The sequence below is a fragment of the Bombina bombina genome, chromosome 2 (assembly GCF_027579735.1).
Source record: "Bombina bombina isolate aBomBom1 chromosome 2, aBomBom1.pri, whole genome shotgun sequence".
Classification (NCBI taxonomy): domain Eukaryota; kingdom Metazoa; phylum Chordata; class Amphibia; order Anura; family Bombinatoridae; genus Bombina; species Bombina bombina.
In genome coordinates, this window is record NC_069500.1 from 1163683449 (window position 1) to 1163698981 (window position 15533).

The following is a 15533-nucleotide window of genomic DNA, read 5'->3' on the forward strand; positions in this document are numbered from 1 at the left end:
AAAGAGAGAGAGAGAGAGAGAGAAAGAGAGAGAGAGAGAGAGAGAGAGAGAAGGAGAGGGAGAAGGAGAGGGAGAAAAAAAAGAGAGAGAGAGAAAAAGAAAGAAAGAAAGAAAGAAAGAAAGAAAGAAAGAAAGAGAGAATTAGTAACAAAGCAGTAATTTAATTTTTTTCAATTTATGGTTTTAAATGGCAAATTATATCATTATGAATTAGATCACCATCTTGTGCTTGTTTAAAGTAGAGAGCAATTTCTAAGTGGCTGATATTTTCAGTGTGTTGTTCAAGTGATCACAATACCAAAATGCTTCTGCCTTTAATATCCCTTAATTAGAAATTGTTTCCTCCTGCAAACAATACAAAAACATAATTTATGCTTACCTGATAAATGTATTTCTCTTGTAGTGTAGTCAGTCCACGGGTCATCCATTACTTATGGAATATATCTCTTCCTAACAGGAAGCTGCAAGAGGATCACCCAAGCAGAGCTGCTATATAGCTCCTCCCCTCACATGTCATATTCAGTCATTCGACCGAAACCAGATGAGAAAGGAGAAACCATAGGGTGCAGTGGTGACTGGAGTTTAATTAAAATTTAGGTCTGCCTTAAAGACAGGGCGGGCCGTGGACTGACTACACTACAAGAGAAATAAATTTATCAGGTAAGCATAAATTATGTTTTCTCTTGTTAAGTGTAGTCAGTCCACGGGTCATCCATTACTTATGGAATACCAATACCAAAGCTAAAGTACACGGATGAAGGGAGGGACAAGGTAGGAACATTAAACAGAAGGAACCACTGCCTGAAGTACCTTTCTCCCAGAAATAGCCTCCGAAGAAGCAAAAGTGTCAAATTTGTAAAATTTTGAAAAAGTGTGAAGTGAAGACCAAGTCGCAGCCTTGCAAATCTGTTCAACAGAGGCCTCATTTTTAAAGGCCCAGGTGGAAGCCACAGCTCTAGTAGAATGAGCTGTAATCCTTTCAGGAGGCTGCTGTCCAGCAGTCTCATAGGCTAAACGTATTATGCTACAAAGCCAAAAAGAGAGAGAGGTAGCCGAAGCCTTTTGACCTTTTCTCTGTCCAGAGTAAACGACAAACAGGGAAGAAGTTTGACGAAAATCTTTAGTTGCCTGCAAATAGAACTTCAGGGCACGGACTACGTCCAGATTATGCAAAAGTCGTTCCTTCTTTGAAGAAGGGTTAGGACACAGTGATGGAACAACAATCTCTTGATTGATATTCCTGTTAGTAACTACCTTAGGTAAGAACCCAGGTTTAGTACGCAGAACTACCTTGTCTGAATGAAAAATCAGATAAGGAGAATCACAATGTAAGGCAGATAACTCAGAGACTCTTCGAGCCGAGGAAATAGCCATCAAAAACAGAACCTTCCAGGATAACAGCTTGATATCAATGGAATGAAGGGGTTCAAATGGAACGCCTTGAAGAACGTTAAGAACTAAGTTTAAGCTCCACGGCGGAGCAACGGTCTTAAACACAGGCTTAATCCTAGCTAAAGCCTGACAAAAAGCCTGAACGTCTGGAACTTCAGCCAGACGTTTGTGTAGAAGAATAGACAGAGCAGAAATCTGTCCCTTTAATGAACTAGCAGATAAGCCCTTTTCTAAACCGTCTTGTAGAAAGGACAATATCCTAGGAATCCTAACCTTACTCCATGAGTAACTCTTGGATTCGCTTCAGCCAGACGTTACCACAGACCTCTCACAGCGACTTATCTTTAGTTAGGCTGCAAGAGAATGACTGAATATGACATGTGAGGGGAGGAGCTATATAGCAGCTCTGCTTGGGTGATCCTCTTGCAGCTTCCTGTTAGGAAGAGATATATTCCATAAGTAATGGATGACCCGTGGACTGACTACACTTAACAAGAGAAATAATTATCTGCATTATTAATCTCCCGATTTCATCATCTAAAAATCAAATGTGCACAATTAATGAGAAATAAAATGGCAATTTGGTGGGTTTACAGTGTATATGATATGCCTGCATGTTGGCTGATCCTTTTTAATAGAGTGTAGTGATGCAAATAAGTGACACATGATCTAAAACCATAATGATATGTGTATATGTCCCTCTAAGGTATTTAAACATGGTTAATATAAAATTTACAAGGGCAAATCATTACTCCTCACTTGAACGAGAGGAAGCAGATGATCCTTTTGAGAGACTTTCCTCGTTTTTCTTGGCTTCTGGTGGAAGGCGAACAGCAAGCTCACCTAATGATGGTTTCAGATCAAATCTTTCTGTTCGAGTGGGAAAACAGTTGAGAAGAAAAACAAAAATAAGATTAGCAAAGTATATTTTCAAATTAATTAACTGAACTTTTATTAGATTAGGTTTTGTTTTCTTTAATTTTAGGGTAAAATGAATGTAAATTAGTGTGTACATGTACAGTATTGTCTTTAAAGTGATAGTAAACTATGATTAAATACTTTACATATTATTAGATTATATCCCCAGTGTAGGTGATATGTACTAATATGTACATTCAAACCACTGTAGTTAATTTAAAAACTATTGTTTCTGGATAAATCACGATCCCCAGCCCCCACAGCCACCTCTCCTACAATGGTTTGTTTTGTTGATTGACAAGCGGGCGCTACAGGCAATAACAAATGTTTTGGTCACACTATGTATTTCTATTGAGCATACTCTCAAGCTGCTGCAATGCTTGCAGTATTGTATATCATTCATGTTAATACATATAAATTACATTGGTGATATACGTAAATCATTTGCAAAGTATTGGAACTAGAGGATGGTATACAGTTTCCAAAGATGCATAAGGTTTTGCAGGGAGATGTGGCATTCAAACTTGGCAGTAAGGAGATCATTTGTCACTCTTGGCGATAGCAGTTTTGTCGGGAAAGCCAAATGTGATGTGTGAGGAGAAGGCATTTTTGCAGTTGGAGGTTATTTAAGATGGAATTGTTTTTAATGTTTAAGTCCATATCAAAGTCTTGTGCTAAGAGGGAAGTGGTAATAAGGAGAAGGTGGGGACAGGAGGGTATTAAAATCTGTATTGCAGTTGTCCTTTCTCAGCACATTACTTAAAGAATTATAGACCATTTTTAAGGCTCCATTGGGAACTTAAAAATTGTAATATAGATACAGTTTGTATATTATTTTTTAGGACAGCCTTACTCACGTAGGTCATCAATTCTTTCCTGCAGCCTCTGTTGAAGATGTAAATCCAGCACAGCATGAGCCTTTTTTCTGTTTATTAGGATATCAGGTTCCATAAGTAATTCTGACAGAGTAATGTTGTTTTTCACTGATTTTGTTGCTGTGGATCGAGCAACCATAGGTAACTTCTCTTGATAGTATCGGTCAGTAAAGTCCACCACATTATCTTGTACAGTTTTAATACTTTCAAAATAATATAGAAAGAAAATCAAAGTCAGATTGAGAACTATTGTATGGTAAATTGTTATTAGAGTGAGCAATAGTAAAAAGACAGCACAATATAAATTGAACAAAACTGTAACACTAATAAAATACCCTACAGGGAGTGCAGAATTATTAGGCAAATGAGTATTTTGACCACATCATCCTCTTTATGCATGTTGTCTTACTCCAAGCTGTATAGGCTCGAAAGCCTACTACCAATTAAGCATATTAGGTGATGTGCATCTCTGTAATGAGAAGGGGTGTGGTCTAATGACATCAACACCCTATATCAGGTGTGCAAAATTGCAAAGCTTCTGAAGCGTGATCATCGAACAATCAAGCGTTTCATTCAAAATAGTCAACAGGGTTGCAAGAAGCGTGTGGACAAACCAAGGCGCAAAATAACTGCCCATGAACTGAGAAAAGTCAAGCGTGCAGCTGCCAAGATGCCACTTGCCACCAGTTTGGCCATATTTCAGAGCTGCAACATCACTGGAGTGCCCAAAAGCACAAGGTGTGCAATACTCAGAGACATGGCCAAGGTAAGAAAGGCTGAAAGACGACCACCACTGAACAAGACACACAAGCTGAAACGTCAAGACTGGGCCAAGAAATATCTCAAGACTGATTTTTCTAAGGTTTTATGGACTGATGAAATGAGAGTGAGTCTTGATGGGCCAGATGGATGGGCCCGTGGCTGGATTGGTAAAGGGCAGAGAGCTCCAGTCCGACTCAGACGCCAGCAAGGTGGAGTACTGGTTTGGGCTGGTATCATCAAAGATGAGCTTGTAGGGCCTTTTCGGGTTGAGGATGGAGTCAAGCTCAACTCCCAGTCCTACTGCCAGTTTCTGGAAGACACCTTCTTCAAGCAGTGCTACAGGAAGAAGTCTGCATCCTTCAAGAAAAACATGATTTTCATGCAGGACAATGCTCCATCACACACGTCCAAGTACTCCATAGCGTGGCTGGCAAGAAAGGGTATAAAAGAAGAAAATCTAATGACATGGCCTCCTTGTTCACCTGATCTGAACCCCATTGAGAACCTGTGGTCCATCATCAAATGTGAGATTTACAAGGAGGGAAAACAGTACACCTCTCTGAACAGTGTCTGGGAGGCTGTGGTTGCTGCTGCACGCAATGTTGATGGTGAACAGATCAAAACACTGACAGAATCCATGGATGGCAGGCTTTTGAGTGTCCTTGCAAAGAAAGGTGGCTATATTGGTCACTGATTTGTTTTGTTTTTGAATGTCAGAAATGTATATTTGTGAATGTTGAGATGTTATATTGGTTTCACTGGTAAAAATAAATAATTGAAATGGGTATATATTTGTTTTTTGTTAAGTTGCCTAATAATTATGCACAGTAATAGTCACCTGCACACACAGATATCCCCCTAAATTAGCTATAACTAAAAACAAACTAAAAACTACTTCCAAAACTATTCAGCTTTGATATTAATGAGTTTTTTGGGTTCATTGAGAACATGGTTGTTGTTCAATAATAAAATTAATCCTCAAAAATACAACTTGCCTAATAATTCTGCACTCCCTGTATGAGAAAAATATTAATAAAAAAGAGTAAGACCTAATCAGCTATAAAAAAATAATTAACATCACACAATCATAGTGTCAGCTTAAAGCCTTATAGAATTCTTAAAAGACAGGAGGCGTCTCTTCTAGACAAGAGAACATCTAAGTCCCTTCCCCTAGCAGGCAATGTAATCCTGTCTATTGCTATCTACTTAAGTCTCAACATTACATCCATGTTTTTCAATTAAATGTGTAACTAGTGCAAAACATGGGTTAATGGTTGATATGTCATTAAGATGTTCTCTGATATGTACTTGGACCTCTCTTGTTGTCAAGCCTACATATTAACCTCTCTTGTTGTCAAGCCTAAGATCAACCAACTACAGTGTTGTAAATCCTGAAGCTTTTGTGTAACCTTGGACTGAAAATGCGTGGCCACAATAGTACACCCACATGCTTTACAATTAGAACTACCAAATTAATAATTGCCCTTACATTGCAACTAGCTGCTCATCTCCCAAGTCTGTACCAGACTTGGTGCCAAATAATATCCTAATCTACAATTCTGTCTTGGTACAAAACTACAGCCCTTTTTAATAAATGTGACCAATTCATCAACTTCAATCAAACTTGTTACATTTCTTTTTACTATTTAGACCACCTCCTGATATTGATTACCAAAGAGAACAATGAAGGTTAATTTGTCATCACTACTCTCTGAATCGGACAGTCTTGTAACAGAACTTTTTTTTTTATCTATATACAAGACTTTAGAGAATAAGCTATTTCTATGATCTTGAAATTAGATCTTCTTTCTTATAATCTCATTTGTAGCTCTCCAATTTAAAAGTATCCAAATCCTTACAACTAAGTTTGAGTCTCAAAAACTCACATTTTATTAGACCAAAGCCTGTGTTTTTTGGATGTTCACAGGTACAGGTGGGTATGCTAGATAGAGTTTTTAGTGAATACTGTCCTCTAGAATGAATGCATAAGTGAACATGTAATCTAAATATAATACATATATCAGTTATTAAGATTGTCTTTAATATTCCATTTTATGCTACGTATTTTTAAAAATGTTGTACATACCGTCTATTTGTTAACATTACATAAATATCTTGCAGTAAAAGCTCTGCTGCTCCAGCTTTGCAGTGTATAGTCCCATCAATTAATTCCTTGGAAACATTCAAATTTCTTTTGTGAAAAAACTGTAAGCACATACCAGTTGACCATATTAATTGGGGAAAAAAACCATATACAAAACCTACAGTAACACCTCGGTTTGTCACGATAATACAATAAAATTCATAGATACAAGATGAAAATACCATACTGAGAAGCATTTTACTTGCCTCATAGGCTGGACATTTTCTACACGTTTCATATTACTATACATTTGTACTGAAATCTTATAGGTAAACAACAAAATTATACATGCAAAAAGGACATAAAGATAAATAATACCGGGTGAACTGTGACTTTGAATTAAAGAAAAAGTGACTGTTACTTATTACCAAATAACATATGTTTGTAAGAATTTGTTGGGACAAAAGTATTCACCTTCTCTAACTGGGACCAGTTGCTTAGTTTGTTAGCTATAGATGTTCCATTCTCATATGAGTGCAGCTGGATGTCTTTTGGGAAGTACCAGGAGAATATTTCTGCTGCTATGTATCCATTTGAGAAGTCTCTAAAACAGATTAAAAATACATTAATGTTTTCTTGTGTGACTGGTACAAATAGGTCGGAAAAATGTACCAACACCTACAGCAAATCTGCCTTTTTTGCTTAAACCCAAATGCTCAGCATTGCATTGCACCCCCTTTGAAAAAGGAGATAAACCATGTGATTTTATAAAAATTCTGTTGCTGAAATTCTCTGCACAATTATACAGAGGAAGGAGAGCACCAAATATCATCATGTTAATATTACAATATTTTCTTCCAGTATATAGTATAATAAATGCAATAATTTCAAACATCCTGTTATAATACTTGCACAATAGAGGAGCATGGTATGTTACACAAGATAACAAGTTCTTCTAGATATAAGATACACACCTTAGCTCATATAACGTTACTTCAGGTGCCTAAGCTTTTAGATTATTCAACATTTGTATTGTCAAAAACTGGGTGCATGCTTGTAATGTAAAGTGGCTGGATGCTGTTGTTTTCCGCAAATCACCATTGACAACTGGTAACAATACTGTCCAGAGGACGGGAGCAGTGCGTGAGTCTTGGAGGTGGGAGAGGTATGTAGACATAATAGGAGAAGAGAGACATAGGTCAGAGGCTGATTAACCCCTTAGTGACCAGACCATTTTTCAATTTTCTTACCGTTAAGGACCAGGGCTGTTTTTACATTTCTGCGGTGTTTGTGTTTAGCTGTAATTTTCCTCTTACTCATTTACTGTACCCACACACATTATATACCGTTTTTCTCGCCATTAAATGGACTTTTTAAAGATACCATTATTTTCATCATATAATATAATTTACTATAATTTTGTTTTATAAAATATGATGAAAAAATTGAAACAAAACACACTTTTTCTAACTTTGACCCCCAAAATCTATTACACATCCACAACCACCAAAAAACACCCATGCTAAATAGTTTCTAAACATTGTCCTGAGCTTAGAAATACCAAATGTTTACATGTTCTTTGCTTTTTTGCAAGTTATAGAGCAATAAGTACAAGAAGCACTTTTCTATTTCCAAACCATTTGTTTTCAAAATTAGTGATAGTTACATTGTAACACTGATATCTGTCAGGAATCCCTGAATAACCCTTCACATGTATATATTTTTGTTTTTAGTAGACAACCCAACGTATTGATCCATGCCCACTTTCGTATATTTCATGCCACCATTTCACCCCCAAATGTGATCAAATAAAAAAAATCGTTCACTTTTTCACAAACTTTAGGTTTCTCACTGATATTATTTAATACAGCTTGTGCAATTATGGCACAAATGGTTGTAAATGCTTCTCTGGGATCACCTTTGCTCAGACATAGCAGACATATATGGCTTTGGCATTGCTTTTTGGTAATTAGAAGGCTGCTGCACACCACACTTGTATTATATACAGCAGTGAAGGGGTTAATTAGGTAGCTTGTAGAGTTAATTTCAGCTTTAGTGTAGAGATCAGTCTCCCACCTGACGTATCCCACCCCCTGATCCCTCCCTGACCCCTCTCAAACAGCTCTCTTCCCTCTCCCACCCTACAATTGTCATCCCCATCTTAAAAGAACAGTCAACACCAGAATTTATGTTGTTAAAAAAGAAAGATAACCCCTTTATTAACCATTCCCCACTTTTGCATTACTAACACTGTTATAGAAATACACTTTGTACCTCTGTAATTATGTAAGAAGTGTGCCCAGGCGCCCGCAATACGAAGGCTAAGGTTAAAGGAGGAGTATAATAGTACTTAAAAGGTAATTTATTACAAAGTGAATTAAAAGACAATTAAAACAAATTTAAACAAACTTAAAATGATATACAATTTGCATGGATCCACGCTAAATCAACATAAAAACATGGTAAATAAAAACATATAGATAACAATCAATACAATGGAATAAGGCTGGCAGGGTATGCTTGTATGACAACACTTGGGGATTGTTGCAAGGTATTGATCTCAATATAATGTCACAGGTGTAGTGGATCAAACGTGACTTGATGGTGTCCTAAAATTATGTAAAAAGCCGTTGAAAAAATTTGAAAAAAATGACAAAAAGTGTAAAAAAAAGGTGTAAAAAAAGGTCCACTTGAAAGATAAAATAATGTCTAGTGAAGTTTGTGGAAAAATAAGCAAATATAATCCAAATCCAAAATTAAAAAAGTGTCAATCCTAGGAGGTGGTTTGGTGTGAGGATTCAAAAAATTAAAAAATTAAGGTGATTATTTGGTGCTTGTCTCTTGGTTCCCAGAGACCCCTAAAGGCTTGCGCCTTAATGTAAATTGGATGGTGTGAAAGCTGAGAACTTGCTGCAACAGCGAACTTGCTGAAAAGAAGTTGCTAAAAAAACAAACTTGCTGAAAAAAAGTTGCTAAAAAAACGAACTTGCTGAGAATACAACCTGTGGGAAAAAGAACAAAAATGCAATGTGTAAATCAATCACAATTACAATCTCCTATTTGAAATAAGGCTTACCAGATCAACGCGTTTCGGCCCTCTTGATAAAGGCCCAGAGAGGGCCGAAACGCGTTGACCTGGTAAGCCTTATTTCAAATAGGAGATTGTAATTGTGATTGATTTACACATCAACTAAGAATACCAAGAGAACAAAGCAATATTGGTGATAAAATTAAAATTCCCTATTTAAATCATTAAAGTTTTTTTGGGACTTGACTGTCCCTTTAAGTACTGGCAGAAAGTCTGCCAGTACTAAAATAAAAGGCTTTTATTTATTTATATATATATATATATATATATATATATATATATATATAATGCAGTATAGGATCCCCCCTTAGCCCCCAACCTCCCTGATCCCCCCCCAAACAGCTCTCTATCCCTCCCCCCTCTACCGATTTGCCACCATCTTGGGTACTGGCAGCTGTCTGCAAGTACCCAGTTTTCTAAAAATTAGGCTTTTTTTTAATAAAAAATAAATAAAAGAAACAATTTTTTTCTGTAGTGTAGCTGCCCCCTACAATACCCTACCCCCTCCCAGATCCCTTTCCCAACACTTATCCCCCCTCTCCCTCCTTCCCTTTCACTAAACATTTGACGCAGTGTAGCGGTCCCGCCCGCTCCCGTACCTCTTATGAACGCTCACCGGATCTCCTCCAGCGATGGGCAGTCCACCCGCCTCCCTCCTATACCTCCCATGCCACCTATGATGAGCACCATCGCTGGCCAATGCAGAGAGGGCCACAGAGTGGCCCTCTCTGCATCAGTTGCTTACCAGAGGGTATTGCAGGATACCTCAATATTGAGGCATCGCTGCAATACCCTGAAAGTGGCTGGAAGCACTTAAAACCCCTGAGGATGTGCCAGGCACGTCCTTGGCCTTTAACGGTCATATTTTGTAGGACGTGCCTGGCAGGTCCTCGGTCATTAAGGGATTAAAGAGGATGTGTCATGGAGTATTTGGAGATGAGAGAGGAGATATAGTTTGGAGTGAGGCTGTTGAGTGTTTAATAGTTTTAGGGTTAATACTTTTGAATTGTATTCTGGAGTGTATGGGGAGACTGGCAGAGCGGAGCCGCTGATGTAGCTTGGGAACTTAGGTGGATGAGTCTAGCTAAAGCATATAATAGATTGGAGGTGGGAGAGGTGGTGTTTGGGAAATCCATCTACAAGTAGACTGTAGTAGTTAATGCATGACAAAATGAGGGAATTAATTATTATTTTTGGAGTTTCTTGAGTAAGGAAAGGTCGAATTCTAGAGATGTTGTGTAGGTGTGCACAGCAGGATTTGGTGAGCACTTGTATATATAGAGTTAATTTGAGTTCAGAATTAAGTGTAACCCAAGACATCGGACCTGGGGTGAGGTGTTTGAAAAGGGTATATTACTGTAAGAGAAATGTCAGGTGTTGGATGTCTCGAAGAGGGGGAATAAAAGCAGCTTAGTTTTAGACAGATTGATTTTGAGGTAGTGCGAGGATATCCAAGAGGAAATTGCAGAGAGACAGTTCGTAACCTGGTTGAGTAAAGAGGGAGAGATATCAGAAAAGGAAAGATAGATTTGGGAATCATCAGCATATAAGTGGTACTAGAAGCCAAAGGAGGATATACATTTTCCAATGGAGGATGTATAGAGAGAAAAAAGCAAGAGGCCCAAGACAGAGCCTTGCAGTATTCCAACTGAGAGAGGCAATAAACTTTATACAAGCGGTTTGAAAAATATGAAGCAAACCAGGAGAGGGCTGTGTGTCGGATGACAAATGAAATGTAGGATTTGAAAGAGGAGAGGATGGTCAAATGTGTCGATAGTAGCAGGTTGATCCAGAACCGTTAGTAAGGAGTAGTGTCCCTTTGTTTTAGCTGATAGCAGATAATTTGTTACTTTGGTAAAAGCGGTTTCTGTTTTATAGGCGGAAACTAAATTGTAGTGGGTCAAGTAAGGAGTTAGTTGAGAGAAATTGAGCTAGGAGATTATAGATTAGTCGTTCCAATAATTTGGAGGCCTAGGGAAGTAAGGAGACCGGCCAATAGCTAGAAGGGGTAGAGAGATCAAGCAAGAGAAATGCGCGAGTGGTGAGAGAATGGTTAAAGAGATGAATTAGGGCAGAGGTTATAGAAACAGAGAGAGAGGAAAGAAGGAATAGAGTAGCAGAAGATAGGAATATGAGAATATATATATATATATATATATATATATATATATATACATACATACACTGTATATGTGTATATATATATATATATGTATATATATGTATATATATATATATATATATATATATATATATATATATAATCTTTAGCGCATGGAAACTTTGCTACATTGATTTGTAGATTTTGTCATAAGGCATCATGACTTCTGAAGACTTAGCTTATAGGGTACAAGACACTATTTGCAGCATTTTGAATTTTAGCCCTGTGTGAGACCATTTAATTGTTGTCTATCTTTGTAATCATCTATCAAAGCTCTTCGTTAACTGTAACAAATCTCAAAAAACTAGTGGTTCAATGCTCTGACAGATAAAGCTTCTGGACACTCTCAGAAATAGATTAAAATTTAAGAAAAATGGAAATTTGAATATGACGTTTGTTCTCCATTGGCAGTAACCAAGATTTATAATCCACGTAACTTTTTTTTTTATTAATAATGTTTCAGTGCACATACTGATAAAAAGTCAACATTTAAAGGGATAGGTCAAAATTGAAATGTGCATGGGTACATTTAAATTTTAAATAGAAACATTTTTGCAATATAATTCCATTAGCAAAAATGTTTTTACTGTTTCAGCAGCATAGGCACACAGGCTACATATGGCTAGAGGATCAGGATTTAAACACCATACCTGTTCTGAGAGACTAATTTTGTGTTATGCACGCTGACTCTCTGACAAGGTATGGTGTTTCAATTTTAGTGCACTGGGTACTCACAATATATTTGCGTATCCTGCTAAAAAACAGTAATAATTTTGAGTAGAAACATTTTTTACTTAGAATAGAATAGAATTATTTATTCGCCAATAATAAAAAAACATAATTTATGTAAGAACTTACCTGATAAATTCATTTCTTTCATATTGGCAAGAGTCCATGAGCTAGTGACGTATGGGATATACAATCCTACCAGGAGGGGCAAAGTTTCCCAAACCTCAAAATGCCTATAAATACACCCCTCACCACACCCACAATTCACGAACGAATAGCCAAGTAGTGGGTGATAAAGAAAGGAGTAAAAAGCATCAACAAAGGAATCTGGAAATAATTGTGCTTTATACAAAAAATCATAACTACCATAAGAAAAGAGTGGGCCTCATGGACTCTTGCCAATATGAAAGAAATGAATTTATCAGGTAAGTTCTTACATGAATTATGTTTTCTTTCATGTAATTGGCAAGAGTCCATGAGCTAGTGACGTATGGGATATCAAATACCCAAGATGTGGAACTCCACGCAAGAGTCACTAGAGAGGGAGGGATAAAAATAAACAACAGCCATATGCTGAAAAATTAACCCACAACCCAAATTATAAGTTATTCTCATGAAAAAAAGAAAAACTTAAAACATCAGCAGAAGAATCAAACTGAAACAGCTGCCTGAAGAACTTTTCTACCAAAAACTGCTTCTGAAGAAGCAAATACATCAAAACGGTAGAATTTAGTAAATGTATGCAAAGAGGACCAAGTTGCTGCTTTGCAAATCTGATCAACTGAAGCTTCATTCTTAAAAGCCCACAAAGTGGAGACTGATCTAGTAGAATGAGCTGTAATTCTCTGAGGCGGGGTCTGACCCGACTCTAAATAAGCTTGATGAATCAAAAGCTTTAACCAAGAAGCCAAGGAAATAGCAGAAGCCTTCTGACCTTTCCTAAAACCAGAGAACAAATAGACTAGAAGTCTTTCTGAAATCTTTAGTAGCTTCAACATAATATTTCAAAGCTCTCACCACATCCAAAGAATGTAAGGATTTTTCCAAAGAATTCTTAGGATTAGGACACAAGGAAGGGACAACAATTTCTCTACTAATGTTGTTAGAATTTACAACCTTAGGTAAGAACTTAAAAGAAGTCCGCAAAACCGCCTTATCCTGATGAAAAATCAGAAAAGGAGATTCACAAGAGAGAGCAGAAATCTCAGAAACTCTTCTAGCAGAAGAGATGGCCAAAAGGAACAACACTTTCCAAGAAAGTAGTTTAATGTCCAAAGAGTGCATAGGCTCAAATGGAGGAGCCTGTAACGGCCTCAAAACCAAATTAAGACTCCAAGGAGGAGTAATTGATTTAATGACAGGCTTAATATGAACTAAAGCCTGTACAAAAGAGTGAATATCAGGGAGCGTAGCAATCTTTCTGTGAAATAAAACAGAAAGAGCAGAGATTTGTCCCTTCAAAGTACTTGCAGACAAACCTTTATCCAAACCATCCTGAAGAAACTGTAAAATTCTAGGAATTCTAAAAGAATGCCAAGAGAATTTATGAGAAGAACACCATGAAATGTAAGTCTTCCAAACTCGATAATAAATCTTCCTAGAGACAGATTTACGAGCTTGTAACAATCTAGATTGTAAGTTCCCACGGGAACAGGGCCCTCAATTCCCCCTGTATTTGTCTGTAAAATTGTGTGTCTTATCGTATTGTTTCTCCACTGTACTGTTATCCTTGTACCCATGGGCAGCGCTGCGGAATCTGTTGGAGCTTTATAAATAAAGAATAATAATAATAATAGTATTAATTACTGAGTCAGAGAAACCTCTATGACTTAGCACTAAGCGTTCAATCTCCATACCTTCAAATTTAATGATTTGAGATCCTGATGGAAAAACGGACCTTGAGACAGTAGGTCTGGCCTTAACGGAAGTGGCCAAGGTTGGCAACTGGACATCCGAACAAGATCCGCATACCAAAACCTGTGGGGCCATGCTGGAGCCACCAGCAACACAAATGATTGTTCCATGATGATTTTGGAGATCACTCTTGGAAGAAGAACTAGAGGCGGGAAGATATAAGCAAGTTGATAACACCAAGGAAGTGTCAGCGCATCCACTGCTTCCGCCTGAGAATCCCTGGACCTGGACAGGTATCTGGGAAGTTTCTTGTTTAGATGAGAAGCCATCAGATCTATTTCTGGAAGACCCCACATCTAAACAATCTGAGAAAACACATCTGGATGGAAAGACCACTCCCCTGGATGTAAAGTCTGACGGCTGAGATAATCCGTCTCCCAATTGTCTACACCTGGGATATGAACCGCAGAAATTAGACAGGAGCTGGATTCCGCCCAAACAATTATCCGAGATACTTCTTTCATAGCTTGGGGACTGTGAGTCCCACCCTGATGATTGACATATGCCACCGTTGTAACATTGAAAACAAATGAATGGTTGTCTCTTCAACAGAGGCCAAAACTGAAGAGCTCTGAGAATTGCACGGAGTTCTAAAATATTGATTGGCAATCTCGCCTCTTGAGATTTCCAAACCCCTTGTGCTGTCAGAGATCCCCAGACAGCTCCCCAACCTGAAAGACTCACATCTGTTGAGATCACAGTCCAGGTTGGCCGAACAAAAGAGGCCCCTTGAACTAAACCACGTCAGAGAGTGTCAAACATTGGGATTTAAGGATATTAATTGTGATATCTTTGTATAATCCTGGCACCATTGATTCAGCATACAAAGCTGGAGAGGTCTCATGTGAAAACGAGCAAAAGGAATTGCATCCAAAGCTGCAGTCATGAGGCCTAAAACTTCCATGCACATAGCCACTGAAGGGAATGACTGAGACTGAAGGTGCCAACATGCTGCAACCAATTTCAAACGTCTCTTGTCTGTTAGAGACAGAGTCATGGACACTGAATCTATCTTGAAACTTAAAAAGGTGACCCTTGTCTGAGGAATCAAGAAACTTTTTGGTAAATTGATCCTCCAACCATGTTTTCAAAGAAACAACACTAGTTGATTCGTGTGAGATTCTGCAGAACGTAAAGACTGAGCTAGTACCAAGATATCGTCCAAATAAGGAAACACCGCAATACCCTGTTCTCTGATTACAGAGAGTAGGGCACCCAGAACCTTTGAAAAGATTATTGGAGCTGTTGCTAGGCCAAATGGAAGAGCAACAAATTGGTAATGCTTGTCTAGAAAAGAGAATCTCAGGAACTGATAATGTTCTGAATGAATCGGAATATGAAGGTAAGCATCCTGCAAGTCTATTGTAGACATATAATGTCCTTGCTGAACAAAAGGCAGAATAGTCCTTATAGTCACCATCTTGAAAGTTGGTACTCTTACATAACTATTCAAAATTTTCAGATCCAGAACTGGTCTGAATGAATTTTCTTTCTTTGGGATAATGAATAGATTTGAATAAAACCCCAGACCTTGTTCCTGAAAAGGAACCGGCATGATTACCCCTGAAACCTTCAGGTCTGAAACACACTTCAGGAAAGCCTGAGCTTTTA

The 15533-nt window shown here is 37.8% G+C and overlaps 1 protein-coding gene across 1 annotated transcript in view; it reads right to left on the reverse strand.

Annotated features, from left to right (window-relative positions):
* The window catches only part of SPATA4 (spermatogenesis associated 4), a 40138-nt gene that overhangs the window by 846 nt on the left and 23759 nt on the right, over positions 1-15533 (reverse strand). Inside the window, exons 2-5 of the mRNA XM_053700846.1 lie at positions 6505-6634; positions 6034-6152; positions 3168-3388; positions 2152-2262 (exon numbers count right to left, since the gene is read on the reverse strand). Of these exons, the coding sequence (XP_053556821.1) occupies positions 2152-2262; positions 3168-3388; positions 6034-6152; positions 6505-6634 (581 nt within the window). The remainder of the gene's footprint in view (positions 1-2151; positions 2263-3167; positions 3389-6033; positions 6153-6504; positions 6635-15533) is intronic.